The sequence below is a fragment of the Gadus chalcogrammus genome, chromosome 19 (genome assembly GCF_026213295.1).
Source record: "Gadus chalcogrammus isolate NIFS_2021 chromosome 19, NIFS_Gcha_1.0, whole genome shotgun sequence".
Taxonomy (NCBI): Eukaryota; Metazoa; Chordata; class Actinopteri; order Gadiformes; family Gadidae; genus Gadus; species Gadus chalcogrammus.
This window is the reverse complement of record NC_079430.1, coordinates 6,638,827-6,665,630: the sequence shown is the minus strand read 5'-3', so window position 1 is coordinate 6,665,630 and position 26,804 is coordinate 6,638,827. Positions and strand designations below refer to the sequence as shown.

The 26,804-nt window shown below is 44.8% G+C and overlaps 1 protein-coding gene across 3 annotated transcripts; it reads right to left on the bottom strand.

Moving 5' to 3' along the window:
• Positions 1-1,214: 1,214 nt before the first annotated feature.
• Positions 1,215-25,862, bottom strand: stxbp1a (syntaxin binding protein 1a). Of its 3 annotated transcripts, XR_008893303.1 has the most exons (20): positions 25,748-25,862; positions 18,189-18,238; positions 17,138-17,219; positions 16,883-16,959; positions 16,187-16,265; positions 15,664-15,767; positions 13,452-13,600; positions 12,692-12,776; positions 12,114-12,244; positions 11,614-11,721; positions 11,283-11,343; positions 10,831-10,896; positions 10,387-10,467; positions 9,905-10,043; positions 9,447-9,556; positions 8,798-8,899; positions 8,329-8,414; positions 6,317-6,471; positions 4,614-4,783; positions 1,230-1,320 (listed from the first exon to the last, which is right to left on the bottom strand). XR_008893303.1 is itself a non-coding variant. In XM_056577924.1 (19 exons), the coding sequence occupies exons 1-19, from the start codon at positions 25,782-25,784 to the stop codon at positions 1,238-1,240; spliced, it is 1,785 nt and encodes a 594-aa protein (XP_056433899.1). In that variant the 5' UTR covers positions 25,785-25,862; the 3' UTR covers positions 1,215-1,237. The 3 variants fall into 3 exon arrangements, 2 of the variants coding, with proteins under 2 accessions (XP_056433899.1, XP_056433898.1); XM_056577924.1 differs by lacking the exon at positions 4,614-4,783 and having other exon boundaries at positions 1,215-1,320; XM_056577923.1 differs by lacking the exon at positions 1,230-1,320 and having other exon boundaries at positions 2,615-4,783.
• Positions 25,863-26,804: the final 942 nt, after the last annotated feature.

Here is a 26,804-nt window from a genome sequence, read left to right as displayed (position 1 = left end):
TAGTGCAAGATACAACTTTTGGCCAGAAACGGAGGGAGAAGTCAGAGGAACGACAGAATGACATACAAACTTAAATGTGGGATTTTAGGTCTTTGCAAAGCCATTCACCAGTGGAGGGTTTTACATTACACCATAGAGGAAGAGGGGGGGGGGGGGAAAGAAAATATAGATATTACTTATTTTCCCCGGTGGTCCATTAAAGAGCTACAGCTAAAACATCACGACGAACAGTGTATTCACATTGGCATTTTAAAAAGGAAAAGGTTCACTAGTTCACAGTTGGAAATATCACCAGGCAGACGCTACAGTGAGACGCTAACACAGCAACAACACTAATCATGGCCCCGTTATTAACCAATGAGAGGACAGAATACAATACTGAAATACAATTGGCCCATTTAGATTATTCTTTAAATATCTGCAAGCAATGGGCTTTTTTGACACTAAAACCTGAACGTTTCTCCAGGAATATAAAATAAGGAGGGGAATAAGGTTGCGACAAAAAAAAATACTTCCCGTCTTTCAGCCGAATAATTATTCTATCGGTCAAAAGCTTTGTCACAGATGACTAATTTGGCCAAGATAATAAGCATAGAAGATCTCAGTAAAACATTTTGTTTAAATTCCTCTGCTCTCCGGGGAAACATCCACACCGAATACGTACACGAAAAAACTGTCCACACATAGTCCAAGCATGCTACCGACACAAACATCATCAATATGGTCCTCTTTTCATCCGGTCCCTCTTTATATTGCGTGTTGAATGATATGATTTCACTACATCCACATCCCTCCTCCACCCGTTCCCCTTTTGTAACCAAATGAACACCAAAGAAGAAAAACAAACGGAGGAATCTCTACGTTTACACACCCGAGCAGGTTTCATAACATACACTATTACATTTGGTACGCTCCATCTTGAAATGGCCTTGTGTTGATCTTTAAACCGATTTTGAAGAAGAAGTGTATTTCCTTGCAGCCATTGTAAAACATGTAAATACTTGCAATGATTTCTGTATTATTTGTTACAACATAGATATTTAGATAGATTTTTTTTAATCGAAGGTGTCTTTTTTTAGTCGCTTTTGTCTTTTACTTTATCTCAAGCAAGATGCATAAACATTTAATGCAGGGTTTGGGGAAGCCTGGGCGGTGAGGCCAAGGGTGGGGGGGGGGGGGGGGGGGGGGCGGGCGTGGACGGATGGAGGGTTTGAGAAGGGGTCTTGGGGAGGAGATTCTAGCTTGCCACCTCCTCGTCTGGCTTGTTCATGGCCTTGAGCTGTTCCAGGAGACTTGTGGGGGTGAAGATGTGAGTCGATCCTGGAGAGAGAAAGAGACACACACACACACATAGGCACACACACACACACACACATAGGCACACACAAACACACACATAGGCACATAGGCAGACACGCACAAACAGGAACGGACACAAGCAGACAGACATACATGCACACAAACACACACACACACAAACGGGCACATACACACACATACATAAACATATACACAAGCACATAGACGCACACACAGACACACAGTCGAACACGCAGACATGGAGAAACATACACGCACACACACAAATAAAAACAGCATTAGAGTGGCCCAGGTACATGTAACAGGAGCATAGGTAAATGTGTGTTCAGCTCTTGTCTATGAATGCCTGGATGAGGGCAGTGTGTCACAAAATGAAACACCAAACAGCCAGAGTTAAATGAAATCCATGATCGTTAGCTGTAGCCGTTCACATGGATCATGTGTTAAAGGGGTTTCAAACTCTTTACGTGAAGTCACACCAAAAAACACACCGGAAAAAACACCAAAACACCAAAACACAGTCACAGTCAAAAGCTCATTAAATGAACGCTCATTTAGTCAGGTTATTGTTGTTGCATGCAGGTGGAACTTATGGTTTTAGACATGATCAAGACAAGACAAACAAGACAGGGCAGGGTTTCTGTGAGTTGGAGGAAGCATAATTAGAATTGTGTTACGGCACAGCGAGAGAAAATAAAAATAACATTATGAGAAGTTCATGCAGACCAGCCGGTGAGTACCACCCGATTACACTGCAGAACAAAAGTTTTAGTCTACATTTGATGATAAAAACCCCAAGTTTAACCCCAATTTAACCGCTTAATCCAACTTTATGGATGAAAATTCCCTTTAAACCCTGTAATGAGCTGATGGACAGCTGAATACACATTTTGAAACTTTTGTAAAAGAAAACTACGTTTGTGCTTGACAGGAGTAAACCAAATCCTTTGTGGAAAGAAAATTACTTTATCAAAGGGTTTGAAAATCAACCATAGCTGCTGTTTATCTTTTTAATCCAAATCAGTAAGCACAGCTTTGATTTACTCCCTCGCACCGCTTTGGGTATTTCGTTTTGCTTTGTTTTGTTTCAGTGGCCAAGCTGTACGCATGTTCTGTCTCGGTTCATCAGTAAATCAACATCTCGGTCTCTCTCTTTTAAGACTGATTTTTACTTTAAAACAACCAAAAATCACACCATTATTTTATGGATCAAAACAAGGGATGCGATCAAAACAAACATCAGAGCAGGTGCAGAGGAGAAAGATGCGAGTCCCGTCTAAAGTGTTACTCGTGTTACTATGGCGATGCAGGCGTTCGGGGTAGGGGTGGGTGGGTGAGGGTCGGGGGGTGTAGACATTAGTCACACAACTTCAGACTGGACTCACAAAGTTCTCTCTCTGTCCTGTCAACCGAAAAACACACAGCTTTGTACGAACAATTTGGCCAAGAAACACAACAGGAAACATCTAACGTCTAAAAATCTCCACGGTGTTAAAGAAAAAAGTTTAGACCAAGTTAGCCTAAACAAAAAGCAATCCATATTTTATTAATGAAAGGGCCATTTTGTTTAGGAAAAAAAGTTGTGTTATGTCAGTTATGTAGCAGTATGTGTATGGGTATCCATACTGCATTGATTGATGCTAATTGAGAAAAAGTGAGTGAAACCATAAAACCAGATGTTGGTTCATAAACGATAAGGCTTTAGCGGAGTAGTTCTGAATGAGATGGATGCCTGTGGCTATTGTGTAGGTTTCTATGGGTTCAAGAATAAATATATACTTGGCAGAAACTATGATGTAGCCATAGGTGCTGAATCAAAAGCCAAGGTATAGCATTTACTTGAAAAGCCTTTATTTGTTTTGATTTGCAGAAGTAAAATCTTTTCTTTTTTTTTACTTATTTCCAGCATGGTCCTTGAATTTAGCCCTGGCTAACACATTAAAGTACATATCTTGACCTATACGTTCTGGGTTATTATCCTACATCAGGATTTTTAACAATGTTGCTACATATCTGTGCTCTGTTGGATTTGCCTGTTTCAGGTCCTGTGGTTGACGATTTAGGAGGCATAGGACCAGAGAGCGAGGGGAGATTGAGGCAGCAGTGCTACATTCCCTCCACTGCCTGCAGAGTCCAGGTAAGGATGCTCACCATAGAGGGATGGAGGTGATACACACTTTGTGTAAGCTATGAGGTGACCTTAAGGGCTAGCTTTATCTTGACTTTATGTCGAGCTCCCTGACTGTGAATCTGACTATTCACAGTATTAGCTACTGTTTAACGATCAATGGATGTGAACGAGATTGGTCGTATTTTGATTTCCGATTAAATATTGAACAAAAGTTCTGGCTACACCTTTTCGACTTATTGAAACTGTTTAGTGATGGGGATGAGTTAATTTTTTAACAATTATTGTTAGTGTCTTGATATTTGATGCTTGACTATTGATATCTAGATCACTATTTAGCAATCTCTGCAGGTGAAACAGAGGTCATGTATGTCAGGTGACTTTTGTCATGTGATGGCAGCCATTGAGTGAGGCAAGCAGAAGGAAGGGAAATTTAAAAAAGAAAAGAAGGATAAACAAGGAAATCCTTCTTTGAAATCCAACATCAACTCATGGACCTGTCCTGAAAAAAAAAATTGTTTTGAAAAAAATGTAATAATCAAGGTGACTCCCCTCTGGGGGAAGGGGTTGGTTAGATCAAATAATAAAACAACCGAACGTTACAAATTGATAAAGGTGGATCTCAGGGGGTAGATTAAATCTGCTCCGGAAGAGAGATGGAGTATGGGAACCGGAGGGGGGAATCAAACGTGGGCCTTCGAGGGACGATTTAATCCACCCAGCGGAGATGGTGGTAGAAAGTGGGGTAACAGTGATGGGGTCGCGACCCCTCTCCCACCCCCAGCCCCCGGAGCATGGCCACTCCCCTCTACTCAAGACATCCCACTGGTCCGGACAGCACTACCACACCGGACCCAGGAGTCCCAACGCTCTTTTGAGTTTTCAGATTACGGTGTGTGTGTGTGCCGGTCAACCAGGAACCCAAAGTGGGGGATGCAGTCGGGCGAGTGGTCCATGCATGGGGGGCCTTGTTTGGGGGGAGTTGTGGAGAAGGGAGGGAGGGAGAGGTGGAGGAGGAGGCGACCCCCATCCCTGGTGGTAGAGGGGGGGGTGTAGGGCGTGTGGCGGGTGAGTGTTATAAAAACAGGAAGGGAGAGACGGTTAGAAAGAAAAGCCCTTATGCTGTGAGCGTTCAGAAAGGGCTTCTTTGAGCGGCTGCCTTTACTTTGTTCTCAGTGTGAATTCTCTGTCTCCCCTGCCTCTCCTCCCCCTCTCTCCCTCTGCCTCACTCTTCTGAGGGGTCTGGTTCCTCAAACGAGACCCTAGTGGACTCTCGGAAGTCGGGGTGCTTCAGGTCCGATAAGAATTTGGTGGGGGTGAGCGTGTGGGTGGCACCTGTGGAGGAACACAGCCTGCTTCACCACTCGTCTCTGACCCCGCCCACTCACTCTCAATCTCTTTCTCTCTCATTCGTGCGCTCTTATGTTACTTGGACTTTCGCTCTTTTCCCTTGCTCACTCGCTTTCACTGCGTTCACGCTATCATGCTGGAAGTAATTTTCTCTCGCAACCTCTCACACATTCACGCTCATTTCCTTCACACCTTCGTCCATCGTGAAAGAAAAGGGTTAAAAACATACAACAAGCCAACCATTGCACTTGGGCACACACACATAGACACACACTCATGGTTAAAAACACCCCAGAACAACACACACACACACAGAGACATTACACACTCAACAGTGGTACATGTATCATAAGAAACAAACAGACAGCACATAGCATAGCTACAAGTCAAACAACACAACAGTTTTCCTTTTAGACGTTGGTAGCGTAAGCGGCGCGCGACAACAGGCTAGCAGGGTGTGTTGATTTTGAGTTACGACACAAGACCGAAAACACACTAAAATAACAGACTAGACATCGAGGACACAACATAATGTTTACAAATTATTTCACAGGAGACGAGGGTAGTATCATCTGAGTCCAACCCTTTATAATTGTCAGTAATTTATACAGTTATAATGTGCAATGACAGTTAGTCAACCAGTAAGATAGCTGGTAACTGATTTGGTCCAATGCCCTGAAAGGGAAACCTTACCTTATTATTATAAAATATATCTATCTTAATTTAACCGACAGTATTAATGTCTCTGTTTTTGATACATGGCCTTAATGAGAGCATATATCAGTATTAAAAAGATTCCTAAACATATTAAAATCACGCTGTAATACAAAAGAGGTAACAGCAGTGGGTATTAATGGTTAACTGCTTTGGAAAGATTAGCATCCTGGCTTCAAAGGAAGATAACATGGTGGTCAGCAGCGCATCATACTACCTGAGGCCTGGAAGGGGCGACTTCCGGACGGCGGTATTCCTAACTCCTCCCCCTTTTCTTCCTCCTCCCTTTTCTGCTGTCTCTCTCCCCTCACCCTCTACCCTGGTTGACTCTATCCTCCCCCTCCTTCTCCCCCTCTCTCCCTCTCTCCCATCCATCACTCTGTCCTTCATGCATCCTTGCCCCTCCCTCTGCCTCTCTCCTCCCTCACCCTCTCCCCTCCGCTCATTCTCTCCCCTCCTTCATCCCCCCCTTCCTTCTCTTGTTCCCTCCCCTCCCTCCCTCCCATCCCTCCTCATACCCCGATCCCTCCACCTCACCCCCCTCCCTCACTCGCTCTCTCCCTCTGTGTTACCTCTCTCCCCTCCCCTACTCTCTCCTCAACCACTCCTTACTCCCCCCTCGATTAAGTCCCTCCCTTCGCTCTCTCCCCCCCCGCACACTCTTTCTCACCTCCACTCTGCTTCACCCTTTCAATCCTCTTCCGCTCCTCTCACTCTCCCTCCCCTCCCTCCTTCCTCGTACACTCCCCCCCCCTATACCCCTGACTCCCCTCTCTCCCCCCTCCCCCCGGTGTCCCTACTCACCGATGATGGCCTCCCACTTCCCGTTGGCCTGCGTGACCTCGTAGGCGCAGCGCATCTCGCTGAAGGACGCCCCTCCGATGATGAACACCATGACGCGGGGGCCGGTGCGGTACTCCCCGGGGGTCTTGTTCTTGTGCCAGTGGCCGTACCGGGCGCTGTGAGCAGGGGGGGGAGAGAGGGTCAGATAGCCTTCAAGAGCAATACCGTTCACAGGTATTGCATTTAAAAAACATAGAGACATCAAATACTTAAATTGAGCGCCATCAAGTCATCAATATCCTTTGTGTCTGTCTTAAATATTCTGTCGTGAGAGGTAAAATAGTAAACATCAAACCAATTTATGATAAAGATTTAGGTATTTTATGTGAAATTGATATTTATTTGCCTGAACTGGTGCGATAACTCAATGTGCGTGTCCCTCTCTTCACCATTTCACTCCTCAATTTTTTGCACTTTCATGTCCATTAAGGCGTAGCATCAATTTTAAGGTAATGGGATTTGCATTTATCATTTCCATATTTGAACAGTCCTTTTTGCTAAGGAAAGTTTCTAACTGACTGAAATGACCCAGAAGCTTTTAAGTGGCAGCCATGATACACTTCTCTAAATGCTGAGGAATGGTGCTTCAATGCTTCCTTTCCTATCTCCTTCAGCATATGGTACACTGGCCCTTGACGAAAGGAAAGGGGAAAATGCCGTCCCACAATACCTTGCGGCAGGAACATTTAAGCAGCCTCACCTCTGGGGCTGGGCGAGGCTGCACACCTGTTGTGCATTAGGTAATCAATGTGCACAGCCATCAGCACACACACTCAGCAGAGAGCTCCTGCATGGCCACCTGTCCCACCACCTGCTCTGTATCATTATACTCAACCTTGGCATCACCACCCCCTCTCCTTTTCATGTTTGGAAAGGCATCACTCTGGGCGCCAGTAAAACAAGGTCCATGCTGCACGCGACCTCGGTGGCTGTCACACCCACCCTCGATGGCTTTTAAGGACTCAGGGTCTTTGACAACCGGGGCCTTCCTCTCTTCAAACACCCTTCAGTTAATTTTACTTTAGGTATTATGGTTTTGTAAAGGGAATATGGAGTCTGTTTGTGACTTTGTACTAAATGCTAAATGCTAAATGCCAATGCTAAAATGCTCATTAGGGTCCAGTCTCTAGGTGTCAATATCAGTGGGGGAGGGGGACGCTGACGGTGGATCAGTGACTAGCAGAAGAGGATCTGGTCAATCAATACACACATAATGACAAATGGATACAAGCATCTGAGAAACAGCTCACTGCAAAAAGGCGCATGATAATTAAGATGCAATCCCCCACACGAGACAGATAATAAAATGCAACGCCCACGAAGGCGACGGGAAGCCCGAAGTCCACAGAACCACAATCCACCAGTGGGAAAACACCACTGCACCTCAAATCATTAAGTAAACCGTAACACTGACTTCAGTGGCTTCCATTCCTACCTCCTCCGGGCTGCATATGACTTTCATGTTGTTATTTTTGTGCTTGTGCGTCAGTTAAGACTGTGACCAGTCACACTGGTATCTGATATGAGCACAATTAAAAACACCAACAAAAAGTTAACTCTAAAAATAACGCTGAATTGAGCCTAAAGGCTTGCAGTGTGAACTGGGCCTTATTGATCTGGTCACCTCAAGTCCCTCCCTCAACATCGATTACTATTGATCCACCTGACCTCTGTGTTTCATACGGAGACTACCGCTTAAAAACCAACCATCAGAAATACTGACGTAACTCATTTGTATTTGGAGTGTGTGTATGCATGGGGTTGTGTGTGTGTGTGTGTGTGTGTGTGTGTGTGTGTGTGTGTGTGTGTGTGTGTGTGTGTGTGTGTGTGTGTGTGTGTGTGTGTGTGTGTGTGTGTGTGTCTGTGTCTGTGTCTCCGTGTGTGTGTGTGTGTGTGTGTGTCTGTGTGTGTGTGTCTGTGTCTGTGTCTCCGTGTGTGTGTGCGTGTGTGTGTGTGTGTGTGTGTGTGTGTACCTGACTGCGGTGGTGCTGAAGGAGGCGGAGGAGCGGGTGGAGATGTAGGGGTAGTGCTTGGTGTCCAGCTTGTCTTCAATAGCGTCCTGCAGTAGAGAACAACACCCCGTCACTCACACACCACGGCCATACCTCCTCCTCATTGGCTGACGCACAAACCCAACCCATCAATACACAGGAAGACCACCCAACATCTAGCTGGGCTTATTTCAATGCTATGCTTTAAAGATATAAATCATATTATATATATTTTGTCACTTTATTATGCATGCATACACCCCTCTCCCCCCACACACACATACACACCTTCCTCTCTCAGACACACACACACACACACACACACACACACACACACACACACACACACACACACACACACACACACACACACACACCTTCCTCTCTCACATACACACACACACACCTTCCTCTCTCTCACACACACACACACGCACACGCACACACAGACCTCCATGATGTCCTTGACCAGGGGGGTCCAGCGGGACAGCTGGTAGGTCTGCTCGCTGACGCGCTCCTTGCGGTCCAGCTTCTTCCCCCTGCGGAGGGTGGACTGGGGAGGACAGGTGAGGGGAGAGGGACTCAATGACTGTCAGGGTCCTTAGCTTAGCTTAGCTCTTAGCTCGCTGAATCCATTCAGAAGGACTTCAGTTATGAGGAGACCAACTGGGCTTCCTTTCACTTGGAATGATTTATCCCGACTGGACGAGGTCAGTTGGACTGTCTTTAGTTGGAATGAGTTAATTCTGAATGATTTCAGTAAGAAAGATTTCATTCCAAATAATATAATTCTGAATAATTTCCATCCGAATGATTTCAGTCAGTAATATACGTCTATACTGTGATTGACTGTATAGGAAATAGGAAATGTAGGAAATTAACAATAAACCAGATGCCATTTCTTTTAGAATGGTGCTTTTCTATAAATTTGTGAGCAGTAATGAATGTCAGTAAATAAAGTGGGCCAGGGGTAAAGTAAAGCCCAACACGGTTGTGTGTGTGTGTGTGTGTGTGTGTGTGTGTGTGTGTGTGTGTGTGTGTGTGTGTGTTTGTGTGAGCGAGCGAGCGTGTGTGCGTGTGTGTGTGTGTGAGGGTCTTACGTCTGTGATGATGGGGACCCCCAGGTTGGCCATGTTGGTGATGATCTCACTGTCCTCAGGGGGGATCTGGGCGTGCTGGATCAGCTTGTTCAGGTTCTCCTCCGTGATGCCTGCACGCACACGCACACGCACACGCACACACGCACAGACAAGAGTGCACCCATAGAACACACAAACACATGTACGTTAGAATGCCTTCAACTTTCTTGAGCAAACATTTCTAAAACAATTCTAATCTAATTTCTTGTTTGCAATATCTTGTGACAATTGTGGCCCTTAATATGATGTTGTGCTCTTATTTTAGATTTGATTGGGTCCTCCACACTAAAACGAATTGCATGAAATTTCAATTCTATGTTTATTTTCAATGTGTCACATGAAAGACATTGCATCTACATACACTATATACACGAAATCCCAAAGAACCGGTGTACACGCTTTAATACAGTGCCCCTCACCGTTCTTGAGGAAGATGTAGAGCAGGATGATGCGGATCTTGTCGTACGTGGTGACGTTGGCGTCCAGCAGGATGGGGACGATGGCCCTCATGGGGTCCTTGATCTTCTCCCCCTCGGCGTCGGTGCCCATGGCCAGGTCCTACAGCCCAGAGACACGTGGAGCTCTTACATCTCCTTCACGTTAGTTATTCCCAATGCCTCTGACACATTGTGAGTCAAACTACTGCACTATCCTGCCCCCACCTACCGTACAACGGATACCTAGACCCTATATACATTAAAACTTACATTAATACACTAACTTTGAGGATATGCATGATGTTTATCCAACTCAATTTGGTCTTGTCACTTTTGTTTATTCTGTTTTTTCTACCTTCCCATTGCATTGGGTTCTGTGCTATTCTGTTGTATTCCACTTCCTGTCCGTTCGTCTTGCCACATCACATGTCCTGTCCCTTGGTGCATTGCCACCTGTTCCATACCTGTTCCACGCGACAGAGCTTATCCACTGTTCCCTGGTAGTGCTTCATGCAGTCCTCAGCCAGCTGTAAATGGGTTGAGTACTGATGGAGAGAGAGAGAGAGAGACATAGACTCAGTATACAAACAGAATGTGTTCATACCGGCCTAAACAAACAACTGTGGCCAAAAGGCTTTGACAATGAATGACATCACCTTTCATTAATACACACAAAAAGGGGAAGCCTTGTTCATGAACCACAAACGGCCTCTATTTGAGGCTATAGTGGTGTGGTGACATCACAAGTGGGAGTGTCCCCTCAGAGCAATGATGATCCGATGCCCAGCCTACCAGTGGGTGCAGTCCACTGAGATGGCCGGTAGGCTGATCATGCTGTCATATCTCTCCATTTAGGGATGATTTAGAAAAAAAAATTTTTTGCTATTCCAGTGTATCGCCATCCATACCTTGCTGAGCTCCTTCTGGTACTGGGGCATCTTCTTCAACATCTGAGAGAGGTCCCTCATCGTGGTCTGGGGGTAAGAACATGAGGACTGTAGTGACCGCCAACGCTTCGATGACACACACAAACTCCCACAACTTCCCAGCAGTTTGAAAATGTGTCCTTGGAGACCATCCGCAGCCTGTTGTGGTGACCGGGGTGTGTTTTATTGTTCTTGAGTCTTGACTTGGGAAAAATATATAGATTGTGAATTTGCATGAATTATCTTAGCCTAATGGAAATCAATAGGATAGAAGCATAGAAGCAAAGCCAGATAATTTCTCTTTTTTTGCCCAAACTCGGAAGACTTTCAAATCAATAAATGCGTAAAAGTGTTAAGTCACGACATCATTTGAAGGTTGCCCACAGAACCACCGTGAGTCGGCGTTTGTGAAGGTAATCTATTTTTAGTGCTACCTTCTCTCCCGTGTTCATCCTCTTGCTGGCGGAGAACTCCTTCAGCTGTCGTGTCACCTCCCTAACACCAACAAAACAAAATGGAGGTCAGATCCAAATAGCAGAGAGCACTTACTGGCTTACTGTGACTCAGCATTTACAGAAACGTTCTCTCAGATACTAAGCACTCCATAAAGACATGATTTGGATCTGAAGTCTGGAGAAAGACAGATTTCAGATTAAACTAATAACTGTTATCTCAAAGCTAAACTGCCAAGCTGTTTCTGGGGCCAAGGTAATGATAGCATTAAACGGAGGGGAGATAATAGGGTTAAGAGAGAGGAAGACTTACTGGGACACTTCGGCTATGTGTTTGTGTCTCAGGCCCACCCAGAGGTCGTCGTCCTCGTGCAGCAGGACCTCCTTCTCGCGGGAGTCTCCCATACCGCTGGTGTCATACCTGGAGAAACACAGAGAACAGATGTAAAGAACACACGACGACTGATTTATAACCATGCTCAGTCAAATGTGTCTGCAGAAACCCTATTCACAGTTACAGTCTCAACAGGCTTCACAGGTGATTATATATTCACTAACAGTATACATTTTATTGATGCCAGGTTGGGGGATATTTGAATATCATCTGTCAATATTATCAGTATCTGTTGGTTCTTCCTAGATGGTGTGAATAATGCAAACATAGATCAGATCAGAAATTGTATTTCCTAATTTCAGATGTGCCAGCACTTGGGTTTAGGTGTCATTAAGGTACACAGTGTAGTTGTAGTGTGTTACATTGACCGTTGTGATACCGCAGCCCTTCCTATGGGCGTGAGGCGGTGTGATGCCTACTTGTAGACGTCGTTCTCGATGGGCAGCAGGTCGTAGCCCATGGCCTGGAAGGTGAGCTCGTGGAGGACGGGGGACACCGGGTCGAAGGCCCTGTCCAGGATGATGAGCTGGGAGCGGGCCTTATCAGGACCCTGAACCCCCCCGGGAGACACAGACAGAGAGACAGGGAGGGAGGGAGGGCAGGCAGGCAGGCAGACGACAGAGAGGGTAGACAGGTAGCCACACAGTCAGAGAGGTAAGACAGGTAGACAAACAGACAGAGAGAGACAGGGAGGGAGGGCAGACAGGCAGGCAGACGACAGAGAGGGTAGACAGGTAGCCACACAGTCAGAGAGGTAAGGAAGGTAGACAAACAGACGGAGAGATAAGACAGGTAGACAAACAGACAGAGAGAAGATCAGAGTCAGGCAGACGGACCGAACAATTATCCAAAGGGGTTGGAGAAGATCATTGCCAGTTTTACCTCTTTGAAATAAGCTCTGAATAAATTAGCTCTGAATAAATTAGCTCTGAATAAATGCTATCGATGCTAGCCCAATGGAATAATATAATATTGATCTGAAAGGCGGACGTCTCACCTCGCCCATGGTGGGGTCGTCAGCCTTGTAGGCGTCCAGTTTGTCCTGCACCAGCTGGGCCAGGGTGGCGTTGTCCTTGTACTCCCTGGGTATCACAACATGAGAGCACATGCACACCTTAAACAAGGTTACCAGGACGATGGACGGGTCAGAGATGGGGAGGCTGAGAATCTAGAATGGTGACGGGAAATGATGAAAGGACATGTACTTAGGATTACTTAAGATGTGCTTTGTACATCTATATCTTATGTCTTATGCCTTCACATGGATTCAGGCTAGTAGACCGCAGACGGACAGAATGGCACAAGGAGGGAATGGCAGGACGGCAAAATCAAAACACGCATGATGATATTTTGCTATGGTGATGTCGGATGGATGGAATAATATATTGAATTATAACATAATTATGACTGTTGTTCGCCCACGTTTCCTGCTTTGAATGAAGGAGTTACATCCCATGCAGTTATACATTTAGTTTATGATATACTGAAAAAGTAAGCGTGGACGGCAATGACGTCTTCCGTGACTGTCGCCGGTATTTCCTACTGGGCTCACCTAATTACCTAAGTACCATCATACTCTCGTTCACTCAAATAATATCTGGTTCGCCGTGCACCCTCTGCATTTCATTATTTACAGTGACGCAACAGAATGCACAAGACATTAAATCAAAAGGGGATAACATATGCTTTACATCAGTCATCCGATTGCTGTGTGTGTATGTGTGTGTGTGTGTGTGTGTGCGTGTGCATCAGCTCACCCTCGGTATCGGACAGCCGGGTACTCCTTCAGGGTGGCGCATAGCGTGGCTAGCTGTTCTGCTAGGCGCTCCATCACAGAGTTCTTCAGCTGGGTCTTGTGAGGGCTGTAGAAACTCTGGAACGCATCGGGGTTGTCCAGAGAGTACACCTGTGCACGGATAAACACAAACAAACGCACTTAAGACAAGCTTACCTTTCCTATTATGCTAGGCTAAAGCTATGCACAAGGGCTGCGTATACAGTATAATACATGTATAACTATCAATCAGTTTGGACATGAACCTGTTGATTAATGTTGACGTTTAGAGTTAAGGCAGTTATTTAGTTAGCCTGGACCAACTGGTTTTATACACCGATGCATCAGCATCGAAAGATCAATTATGTATTATATTATTCAGAATGTGTAGTATGCAATACCGTTTACAGTATGTCTTCCAAGAAACATTCATTGAGAGAGAGGGAGAGGGGGAGAGGAAGAGGGGGAGAGGAAGAGAGAGGAAGAGAGAGAGAGGAAGAGGAAGAGAGAGAGAGAGAGAGAGAGAGAGAGAGAGGGAGAGAGGGAGAGAGAGAGAAAGAGAGAGATCCATGGTAATGGGGGAGAAAGTCTGAGGGGGAGATTGAGAGAGAGGGAAAGAGATATGCAGTTATGAGGGAGAAAAAGGGAAGGAACATGAGAGTCAGTGATAGAGACAGACACAGAGAGTGAGAGAGACAGAATGAATGACTGAGAGAGTATTCTGCCCCGGGCGGGCTCTTCCTTTTTTGGTTCATCATTTCATTGGCCGAGCTGTTAACATACTAGCTTTCTCTACTACCTACTACCACTGTCCCAAATTACATCATCCAAGATCATCTACACACACACACACACACACACACACACACACACACACACACACACACACACACACACACACACACACACACACACACACACACGTACAACCCTCCTCTGACCTCTAAAATCTCTGCTGTATTCTTACTCAGATCTTATCATGTATCTTGTATACTCATGTCCTTTTGTCTCTCTGTAGCGTTCTGCGTGGCCGAATCTGTGTTGCTATATTTAAGTACCCCACCTATATTTCTATATCATTCACCTCTTCTCATTTACATCCCCTGCCTTTACCACTCGTCCTCTCCTCTCTTCTCTCCTTGACTCTCTCCCCTCCTCCCACCCCATCTGCCTCTGGTCACATGATCCTCCCTCCCTGCAGACAGCTCTCTTAGCTAGCCCTGCTCTCATTGGCTGCTGAGGGCGCATGGAACCGGGCTCAACCAATGAGGGGAGGACTGTGATTTGTGGGCGGGCTAAGGGGAGGAGGGGGGTAGGGGGCGGAGGAAGTGTGTTTTGCCTGAAGCAGAAACCCTCTGACTCTGAATTAATGAGAGCAGACAGGGGAGGGCAATGCATTGTGGGTCGGGAAGCATCCTCGGCAAGCAGGGGGAGAGAGATACAGAGATGGGAAGGGAAGGATAGAGAGAGAGTAGAGCGGCATAGTGTTACAGCAGGAGCAACATAAAGCCTTTGACAGGGAGAAAGTGAGAGGCTATAAGGATAACAATACTAAGATTAAATAACAAGACAATTAAAGAAGATTGCTTTTAGCTTTCCATGTATAAAATATATATGTAGAGATGGATTTCAATTAGAGAAATGCATTAGACATAAACATGAGCAGTCAAATTATGTTGGGATAGTTGCATTAATAATTTCAGTTTCCAAGATTGGGCAGATTGAGTCGGTTCTATATTAATCAATCATTGTTCCTGATGACATTATAAAATCAAACAGGCTGACCTATTCAATAGGACTGGGAGGACAATAAAACCCTCCATTACGCCAGCTCACCAGAGCACAAAACAAACGCAAGTCATAAAGAAAAACCAAGAGAACCAAAGGGCAGAATTGTATTATTTTCATCTGTATACAATATTCATATTTACATAACTAACCAGTCGGATCTCTCTCTTTCTCGGTCTGTGCATATCTATTTATCTGTCTATCTTGTTCTAGACAATTCTATTTGGTTCCAACAAGCGGTCTACAGGGTTCTGTGTGGTTGTATCCGGTTCTGTGAGTTTCTGTCTAACTCTGTACAGCTCTATCGGGTTCTGTTGATCCATCAGGTTTGATAAGGTTGTGTTCGATTCTGTGATGTTCTGTCTGATTCCATCATTGCTCCATGAGGTTCTGGGGCAGACGTTCACCTGTGACTCATAGGGCAGGAAGGCGATGTTGATCTCGGTCAGGGTCTTGATGGTTTTGGAAGCACGGCTCTTCACCAGCTCGTTGAAGAGGGGGTCAGGGCAGGCTGTGGAGCACAGAGATCACCGATCCAGTGTGTTGATGTGGTGCCTTTAATAGTCATTAAAGCACAGATATCACCCGTCCACTGTGTATATTCTTTATTAGTCATTATAGCACGGATATCACTCATCCACTGTGCATATCTGGTTTCTTTGTCATGGTCATTGGCCACAGCATCTAACACATGCATGGCAACAAGCCTCTCATCAGGGTGGGGTTGAGGCAGTGGCACATCAACTCAGCTGAGCATCAAACCAGCGACACACTGACCTTCATTATTTTTTTTTATAAACCATGATTTGAAAAGATGATAGGTTTCTTTAAATCCACAGTAGAATACAGTAACTTGCAGCAAAATGTGTATGTTCATTGATATGAATGGGAGGGAGAGGAAGACTAGTGATGAAGAGGAAGTGTACTCACAGTCTGTGAAGAAGACGTGGGCCGCTTTGTATTTAGCTGAGTGGGGGTCTTTGAAGTCTCCAATCAGAGTGTGCACGGACTGAGGAGAGACGGCACACTCTGTCAGTGTGTGTGTGTGTGTGTGTGTGTGTGTGTGTGTGTGTGTGTGTGTGTGTGTGTGTGTGTGTGTGTGTGTGTGTGTGTTGAAATCAATAACTGTGTGGGTAGACATCTTTGAGTGTGTGTGTGTGTGTGTGTGTGTGTGTGTGTGTGTGTTCTTGTTAGGGTATGTGTGTTTGATTAAGCATGAGTGTGTGTTTTTTGTTGAGAAGTAACACAAAACTGTGTGGTTTACTCTTCGCGGAGTAGTGTTGGGCAAAACACTGTCGACTGCATATAGCATACACTTTATATATGTGTACGTGTATGTATATACTGTATGTCTCTTTATGTCTGTACATAAACTGTATATATATGTTTCCAGCACAGAAAGTGTATCTATATAGAGATATAGATACACTTTCTCTGCTGGAAACCGCCCATACTCTCCTACACGCACACTATAAACATATATTTTACACACACATGCACACACTCTACCATGTGTGTGTGTGTGTGTGTGTGTGTGTGTGTGTGTGTGTGTGTGTGTGTGTGTGTGTGTGTGTGTGTGTGTGTGTGTGTGTGTGTGTGTGTGTGTGTGTGTGTGTCTGTGTTCACCTTCTCTGTGGGGGTTATGAGATAGATGGCCTCCAGGGTGGGGAGTGGCTCTCGTCGCTTGTTTATGTCCTCCACAACTAGAGAGAGAGAGAGAGAGAGAGAGAGAGAGAGAGGGAGAGGGAGAGGGAGAGAGGGAGGTAGAGATGGAGAGATGTGTTAAACAAGGGAAATAGACAGAACACAAATCATCTTGAACCAAACAAGTGACTAGTGTTAAACTGGTTAGGACTAGTGTTGGACTAGTGTAAGTCTTACTGGTGATTCCTTCTGTCATGATGTCAGTCATTTTACAGCAGGATGACAGCATCCTCATACTCAGCTGGTCCACAATCAGAGCCTGGAACAAACACACAAACACCAGTTACACACTCCTTGAACAAACACACAAACACCAGGTACACACGGCCTGAACAAACACCAGTTACACACGCCTGAAACAAACACACAAACACCAGTTACACATGCCTGAAACAAACACACACACACCAGTTACACACATCTAGAACAAACATACAAACGCCGGTTACACACGTATTACACACTGTAACATTTCAAATTTCAAGATGTTTCTTACCTATATGAAATTGTACAATTAAGCTTAAGTAGTTATTGTAAATATAGCAGCCATTATTGGTCAGCCATCAAATCTGATATCTACATTAACAACCAATAGTGTCTATCAGCAGACTTGTGTTAAGATCGATTGATTGGTTATTGACTGATTAGGTCTTTACTGACAGCTCGGGATCGTTCTTTGCTGCCTGTTTTGTGATCCCTGACACTGAGGCCATTATCTGCAGCTGCTGTGAGTTCTAAGTTGGCATTTTGTGGTGATTCACAGAACTAAAAGGTTCTGTATTGTTAATAAATATAGTAATATAACAAACAAAATTGTACTTTCTGATACTTAAAGACGCAATGTGGAGACATTAATAGTTAATACTTATCGATAGTTAATTTCATAAAGTAATCTATAATTCACAGTCTATAACTGATATAGTCTACAAAACCTCTGTTTGTGTACTAGAATCTTACTATGGACACTCCCCTACACCTCCCACTCACGCCCCCCAGCCAGCTGAGCCACACTTGTTCACGTTACACGGCTGAACAGACCACTGTTACTGAGTTTTTGGTATTCTGATGGTCTCCCACCTTCTACATGGTATCTGACACAGCACCGCTGAAAACCATTTTGGTGCATTTTTTCGAAAGAAGAAGAGCATTTCTGGAGCTCTGGAAACGTTCACAGACATCTTTCAACAGGTTATTGTTGACCCTGGTCGGGTGTGATGCTGATTCTTACCTTCCACTCCCCCTTCTTCTTGACCTTCTTGATGACGTCATTCATAATCTCTGTAGAATGCAAACGAAGGAATTAAGGTGAGGCAAAGTGTGATTGATATGGTCTATACTTGATCATGGTCATCATCTCCCCCATAACACGCACACGCACGCACGCACGCACGCACGCACGCACGCACGCACGCACGCACGCACGCACGCACGCACGCACGCACGCACGCACGCACGCACGCAGGCAGGCACGCACGCACACACACAAAGTTTCTCTTAAAGAGAGACAAGTCACTCTGACCCATATGTGTGTGTGTTGGGGTGTGGGTGTGTGTGTGTTGGGGTGGTTGGGTGTGTATTCAATGTGATTCCATTTCTGCAAGCAGAAACTTATTCGCACACAAACAAACACTCACACAAAAGTTAGTACAATTAGTATTTGCTCCATTTATTTCACTATTGAGGGAAAGCACTATGGAATTATACTCCACAACTAATGAGGAGATTTTAATTACATCAATTCAGTAATATATCGAACGTTTCTACAATGATATTAAGTCCAAAATATATATAATTTTATATCAAATATAATATTAAAATTACAATATTATTTCTTAAATAATTGTATCCCCCCTAAAGAAATATCACCCTCACATGATTTTAATGTTATAGTTTAAATCATAATTTTTTCTTTCTGTTGCCATGGCAGTGCTGTGCAATCTTTTCCACTGCGCGTCAGAGGCGAGCGGCCATGTTGGAGCCACAGTGTGTTATTAGCCATATCGCTACACTAGCCATCTGGACGTAGAATTAGCATATAAATCTGTTTAGCAGGAGTAGCCGTTTAACATGGTGGGGTATCATGGAATAAACCGCTAAGCTCTTTAAAACTAGCTAGCTTAAACCCTAGGGCTGGTGGAGGCAGCGGTGGATCCCAACGGATTAAATAAACACAAGGATTGCAATGGTTGCAGACGATGGGAATCAAAGTAATGAAAAACAATAGCTTGAATAAGCAAATTTCTGTTCCGTCATACGTATAATCCCAATAATATCAATCGAAGATTAATTAATAATCGCTGTTAAATGGTTGGGTTGCAGGCTTGCTGTGGTGGGCCTCTACATTTAAGAACTAAAAAATATTCTGACAGCTTTGTTGTTTTGTCATGAAGGCTTGAGGGACGGCAGGATGAGAGTGAAGTATGTGAGGAGAGGAGAGGTCAACACAAGGTCATATCCTTCAGTCGTTTCCTCTTCCCTTCACTCTCCCTGAGGTTTTCTGACAGTTTTTAATAACAATAACCTATAATACATATTTTTCAAGCTTTTCAGTATCGAACAGACTGCTTTTTTATCTGCATTAAAATTCATATCAAGCATCAATGACATCAGATATAAATCTATGGCATCACATAGCATAGATGCCATAGAATGGCATCCGTGACATCACATAGCGTCTTTGTATCACATAGCATCTGTGACGTCACATAGCATCTTTGCATCACGTAGCATCTGTGATATCACGTAGCATCTATGACATCGCATGGCATCTGTGACATCATATAATAATCTATGATATTATGATTAAAAAACTAATTCCAACCCGAATGGCATGTCTGTGAGCTCAGATGCATCAATGGGATGTGGATAAGTCATATCATGACGCAGCAAGTTTCAGCTCTTTATCAGCTGACCTGAGGATCCTATAGCGATAGAGATTAAGATTTCTTAATTTGTATTTAACCGTCTCAATTCATCCAGTTATATTGAGCATACCTTTTAATTAAAGCAATTCATGTGTATTTCCTCCATTTATGTAAGTAGAAGTATTACAAAATACTGCTAATTTGTCTCAGAATCTAAAATAGGGTTAGTACTATCTGCAGTATTAATGTGATTCATCCACTATTTTACATACACATTCAAGATGAAATAATGCACATTAATTAGTATTCTTATCGATGCAGGTTTTAAAACCCTTTAACGGAAACAGAAACATTTACAGTCTCTTTTGTCGCTGACTTTGACGCACCAATGCTCGTTCGTTTGAGTCACAGCTTATATAAACACACGACACAGCTGTGTCAACCAGACAGACGGAGGCGCACACATCCCACACACACACACACACACACACAAAAGAAGAGACTGCATGGGGGGGGGGGGACAACACGAATCCTGCATTGCACAGCAAACCGATGATACCAGGGTTGTATATGCTGTATGACTGCCAGAGTTTTTTCCATTTGGTGTTCCATGTGATGTCATAACGTGTGACATCACGTCGTCCACAGACAGCTCCCATGTGACAGTACCCTGGCGGCTGTAGGCAGAGCAGATCCCAGGGTACCAAGGCATCCCTGAGCCAGAAGACCTGACATACTTGCTCCTCCGTGACATCAACAAAATTCACTAAAGTCTCTTAAGATAAAAAACATATGCTGGCTGACTAAATGCTAATTAGTTGGCAGGCCATGAATGATTAATAGCCTCTATTTTAGATAGCACTCCAACCAGTATCTCCAGAGTTACTGGTAAGTCTGGTTGGAATGCTGGACTAAATCCTGACATTGTAACAAAAACTATCTCAAGCTCAGGTGCAGAGTCTATCAAATCTAAAAAGCAATGCTACAATTGTTTCCAGTTGACCAATCACAGGCCTTCATTTCTTCTGAAGCGCGAGCCAAAGGCACAGGCCTCGGTTACATAACATCGTTGGATGGCACCGCCCCTGCCCAGGGTAGAGACCAAGCCCAGACAGGCTGGGGAGGCATAGATTAGCAGAGCCCCCCTTAGTCCGGTCATCCATCTCATCCGAGGGACCAGGGATTGGTTGGTACAGGAGGCAGCCTTGCGTAGTGACCCGGGTGTTTGACGCCTAGCCAAAATGCTGGATCTTCCATTTCAGCAGCCTTTATCTAGGTATCCTTGAGCAAGAGCCTAGCCCCTCTACCCTGCTTCTTCATTAAATGTATCTATAACTGTAAAGTGGATGAAAGTGTCTTCTAAATTCCTTGATAGTAAATAGTTTGCTGTAACAGATGGAGACAAGGACCCTTTCCCAGGCCCTGCAGCGTTGTGGTGACCGCGGGCTCAAATGTGCAGATAAGAAATTGAAAGCAAGGTCGTAACAACAACATTCAATGGAAACCTCCCTTAGACCTTATTCACCGAGCCGCCCTATTGGTTGGTTGTGGAAGGGGCAACCTTCTAGAATCTTTGGGGGGAACCATGACAGCTCAATGGAACCGCATTGCAAAGCTACCTGTTTTGGGAAATGGATTGTAAAACAAAAAATAATTAATTGCGTTGTCATGGTTTCCAAAGATTCTAGAAGGGTTACACAAACAACTAACCGATATGTCTGCAAGGTGAATAAGGTAGATGGAGTCCGACCAGGCAGAATATCGCACACACATTGGGATTAAAATAGAATCAGTTGTACAGAGGACAGGGATTTTTTTGCGTGAAAACGCTGCAGGCGGAACCAGCTAGATTGAGTCAGGAGGGGGCAGGGATTCTGGTCTGTTCTACAGGGTTTCTAGATCTTTTTCGGTTGCGCTGCGTAGTGATTTATCGTCTTGTCCAATTGGAAACCAAAGACTAACAAAGAACAGCTCAACCAGCCAACCATTGGTCTTGGAGTATTGACTTCTATGTTGTATAGATGTTGTATGGAATGGTAGTTAAAAAAAAACAGACGCCACATTTGGGGCGTGTGTTTCTATATGTATTCATATCTTTACTGCAAGGATCTCAGTACAACAGCATGTGACTGTCATACACGACAGGACCGACTCAGGAGCAGGTCTGAACCGGCCGTCTCCCTCCTTGTGAGGTCCTAGAACATCATAGAAGGTCAGGAGACGGCGGGGGCCTCTATGAGTTCGAAGGTAACCTAAGAACATCAGTGCTCTGGTTGTAAATGGTGGCAGATGGAGGCCAAATATAATAGGCGAAATAAACAATCTATATAATTTTGGGGGGGGGGGGGGGGGGGCAGGACCGGGCGCTCAGTGTGCACTGCGGCAGCCTGCTAGGACATAGGGCAACGTGCCGGTTTAACACTTTAACTGGTGTTTTACTTTAAAAATAAATGTTATTCTAGAGTGACCTTGCGACAAGGCTGGATTTGCATGATCACGTCTTGCCAGGCTTCAAGTCCCAACTGCAGTGGTTCAGGCCAATCAGAGACCTATGAGGAACCGGGTTATTGACGATAATGGACGGATGGTTCATCCAATCACCTGCCACGTCTTTTTCTAAGTTCCTGCCCTTTTCCAATCACTTTCTAAGTTTCCGGATGGTTGTCTGTTACAAACCATCTGGCAATCCAGGCTGATTCTAAAGAGTATGCGTCCAACCAGTATGCGTTAAAGTAAATTCCCATCGCTTGATGTATGCGTGACTGTTGAAGTATCTGGATCTGTTTTAGAGCCGCTCTTGAGTGCTTAGATCTACACAATGAGAACCATGCGGCCGTAGTCAGATATAGGTTTTGTGTGTATGTGTGTGAGTGTGTTTCTGTGTAAGTCTGAATCTACATATAAGTGTAGGCGTGTGTGCTTGTGTTTGTGTGTGTGTGTGTGTGTGTGTGTGAGAGGCTGATGAGCCTGAATCTACACATGAGTCTAGGTCTTTGTGTGTGTGTGTGTGTACGTGTGTGTGTGTGTGTGTGTGTGTGTGTGTTTATAGTAGCAGGGAGACCGCAGACATTGCGTCACACTATGAGTTGTGCACGGCCCCCTGCACTTCACAAGGTCAGCGATAATGTTTAATGTGTGCGTGTTTACGTTTGAGTGTGTGTGTGTGTGTTTGTGTGTGTCTTTGTCTGTGTGTGGGTTTTTGTGTGTATGTGTGCCTGCCTGCACTTTGAAACCAAAATGGGACTGCAGTACAAGGGGGTATATGAAGACAATTATAAATTAATATCAAACGTTGTCCCTCTGTCTCCCTGCCCGTCTGTCTGGAACTCGGTCCGACTGTTTCTCTCACTGTCAACCTAATGTCTGCCTGACGCACTTGAGTTCGCTGAGGTACATAATGGACATCTCTGACAACTAGTTAACCTTCCCAGGTGCATTCTGGGTATTTTTATGCTCCATTAACCCGCTCCTATGGCTTCACTGATATCAGCAACATCTGCACCTGTCCTGATCTTACACAGCACAATGACTTGCTGCTAATACTGACCATCTCTGTGTTCAGTTTCAGATATTCAGTTTTCGACAGTGTGCAGAACTGATGACATGTTGCGTGAGAAAATAAATAAATACAAACTAGAATAAAAGATGTGTTCCTTCTGGTTCAGCTATGCCCCGTTGGGATTGTTGTGCAAGGTGTACATAAATATAATATAATTAATATTATATTATGCCTACAGATAATAGTAGATACATATTATATTAAACATAGGCCTAGACAATTGTAATTAATATAAATAGATGAATTGTAATCATGCTCAAATGTAATCAAGTCAAACCAAGAAACAGCTTCATGTAGTGTGAACAGTTGCCTTGTGTAGGTCTTTATTTGGCTTCTCATGCTGAACGGATCTCCTGTCGTAATAAAGGGGGAGGGAGGGAGGAAGGGAGGGGAGGCGTAAATCATCGCCCCCCGCCCCTCTCGCTCTTTTGAGCCGCGGTGGCCTGGCTGCTCGCGCGCTACCGCCGCAGAGAGACCTTCCTTCCTGCGCACGTTCCTTCCGTGGGATTTGATCCAAGGGTCCGAACGTACGCGGGGCGGGACCTGTCTGCCGTTCTTTAAGCGATCACTTTAATAGTGCGTAACGGAGAGAGGTCGAGCCCCACTGTACGTTCAGACCCTTGGATCTGGCAGCCGGACGCACGTACCAACCGTGAGCCAAGAAGCACAGTGTTGTTCTTCAGCTCAGCAGCGCGCAGGTGTCAGCGCTTTGGCTTTTCCTTTTTTTTTTTTTTTTTACTACTGGGAGAGGATAAGGGTTTACTCGTTGGTTTATTATAGAGAATGCCATTCAGTTAGCAACGGGGAATTTCCTTGCACCGCTGCAAGGATCATCTTTGTGTTTTATAAATAGGCCTATACAAAATTGGTCATTCACTGATCTGAAAGGTGAACATAGAATGTTTGCCATGAATGTGCAAATCTCCGTTATATCGCCGTTACCTGAACCGCACACCGCCACGTACAGGACCGGTGGACTGGCTTCTACTACAGCCTCATGGAAATTGAAGATTCAGCAGTATTGCTGTTCTGTGTGGAAACAGACCCTATGATGATGATAATGATGAGGGTGATGGTAGTAGACCTACACTCATATGTATGAATTCAACCCGGAGCAGAAATCGATTGGTGTGATATTATCTGCTCACCACCTTTTACGCACTATGTTCGATGGGAATGTAAAACGCTGTAAAACGCATGCGATTGGCGCATGTCAGAAAAGTTCTGAATAATCAGCGTAATACATGATTACATGAATAAATGATCCTACATTTATAGACCAACAGTAAAATGCCCTATGCGACAACCAGTAGGCCTACTGGATGTACCAAGTTGACCCTCGAAATAGTGGATAATTCTCCATGACCGTTCTCAATGCAAGGCCCACCCTGAAACCCACTACCGGCTGATTTGCAATTAACCCTTATCAATCAATCAAATTCTAAATGTGGTCCTTTTCCGGCCTGTTCCATCCGACAGGTCAGGCTACTGACCCGTCGTCTGTATAGGTGACCGAGTGGTGCAGAGACACTATAACCCAGGGCATGGTGCTGATGAGGGCACAGATCAGGGAGCTGTGTGTTCTCAGCTTGTTTAAAACACTATTTCACCTCATTTGGGCCTCTCTGGTTGACATGCACCTCCGCAACGCCTCGTATAGTATCAAAGCCTCTCAGACGACCACTGTCGACTGCACACTGGGCTAAGGGGTCGGTTTGCGATTTAATGTTTCGGTTTATGATGAAACGTTTTCTTTTTTGCGCAGCTAACCCTCATTGGTGATCCATCAGAGGGGTGAGCCGTCGCGAGCACCCGGGGAACCCCCCACAGCGGACACGGAGAGGTATCACTCAATATGGAATGCTTTAAACATCATTGACCTTTAATGATACATTTGCAATGGGCTTCAGACGCGCGAGGTCCAATTAGACGAACGGCGCATTTATCTGTGCGCGTTTTGTACCGGAGCGCAACGAGCTGCGATGCGGCATCCCGTGGCTCATTTCTAACAGAATGTCTGATTTGGATTATGGGCGTACCTATTTTCTCTGCTCTGGACGAGGATGCTACCAACGCACAAGAACGATGGAGGTTTGGCCTGATGCGTTATAGGGGCAGATGCAGACGGTAATGATTTGGATATGGGGGGGAAATACGTCTAAATCCCATGTCCCAGTAAGAGGTTGTGGTGTGTAGCCCACAAACGGGTACCATCATCTTCTCCAATCGCTTCCCATGACTTGAATCCCCAGGGTGCGTGCGTGCGCACAACGCCATCATCATCATCATCCCATCCCTCCTAGAAGTCTGCAATCGCTAATTATCCCACCTTCAAATAAAAAAATAGCATAAATGTTTGCTTACTTTCGCCGACCACCGCCTTCAATCCGATTGGCGCCATGATGCTGCGATGAGTTGGATTAAGGTTCTACAGATGATGTATTTCTCCTGCACCTTAGTCCTGCTCTGCTCTCTGTGGTGTATGTGGAGGATGTATGAGGAGCACCTCACTGCGGAGGAGCCTCCAACATGGAAACGTCACCGCGTATCCCTCCGCGTCAACACGACCAATGCGCTGGAATACTACTGTTGTAACCTATAGTCTCAGAAATAGTGTGAGAATTGTTAAATATATACAACCATCTGTTATTCAGTGGAATAAACTCAATCTACCACTTAATCGTAGATCAAATTAGGCAGATTGATAATTAGGTAGATATAATTACAGAAGATGTGCCCAAATAGCATGTTTCCGTACGTGTCTTCATTTAGGTTATGAGTTATGACACAATATTGCATTTGTATCTCATAATAACAATTATCTGGCAAATGTGCAGCCCCCTGCATGATTGGTTGTCAGTCTGTATCAAAAATAAATAAATATATATATTCTGTAAGCAATAGTATTATATATATAATACTATTTCTTACAGAATATGGGGAGAGAGAGAGAGAGAGAGAGAGAGAGAGAGAGAGAGAGAGAGAGAGAGAGAGAGAGAGAGAGAGAGAGAGAGAGAGAGAGAGAGAGAGAGAGAGAGAGAGAGAGAGAGAGAGAGAGAGAGAGAGAGAGAGAGAGAGAGAGAGAGAGAGAGAGAGAGAGAGAGAGAGAGAGAGAGAGAGAGAGAGAGAGAGAGAGAGAGAGAGAGAGAGAGAGAGAGAGAGCGAGAGAGATCCTCTGCAGTGAACATGCTGTCTTCCATAATGTAGTCCAGCTTTACAGCAATGTGAGAAGCTTCCACACGGGGGCGGTGTCTCTCTTAAGACGGTCCTTCCGGAGCCTGTGTGGCTTCCGTTATCGATCCTGCCTCGACACGTTAAACAATAAGGTCTCTGGTGTCTTCCTACAATGGGCGTCGCTCTTACAGTCTATAGAATAGCAGAATATGCGAATTAAAAAGACCTTCCAACATAAAAAAAACGG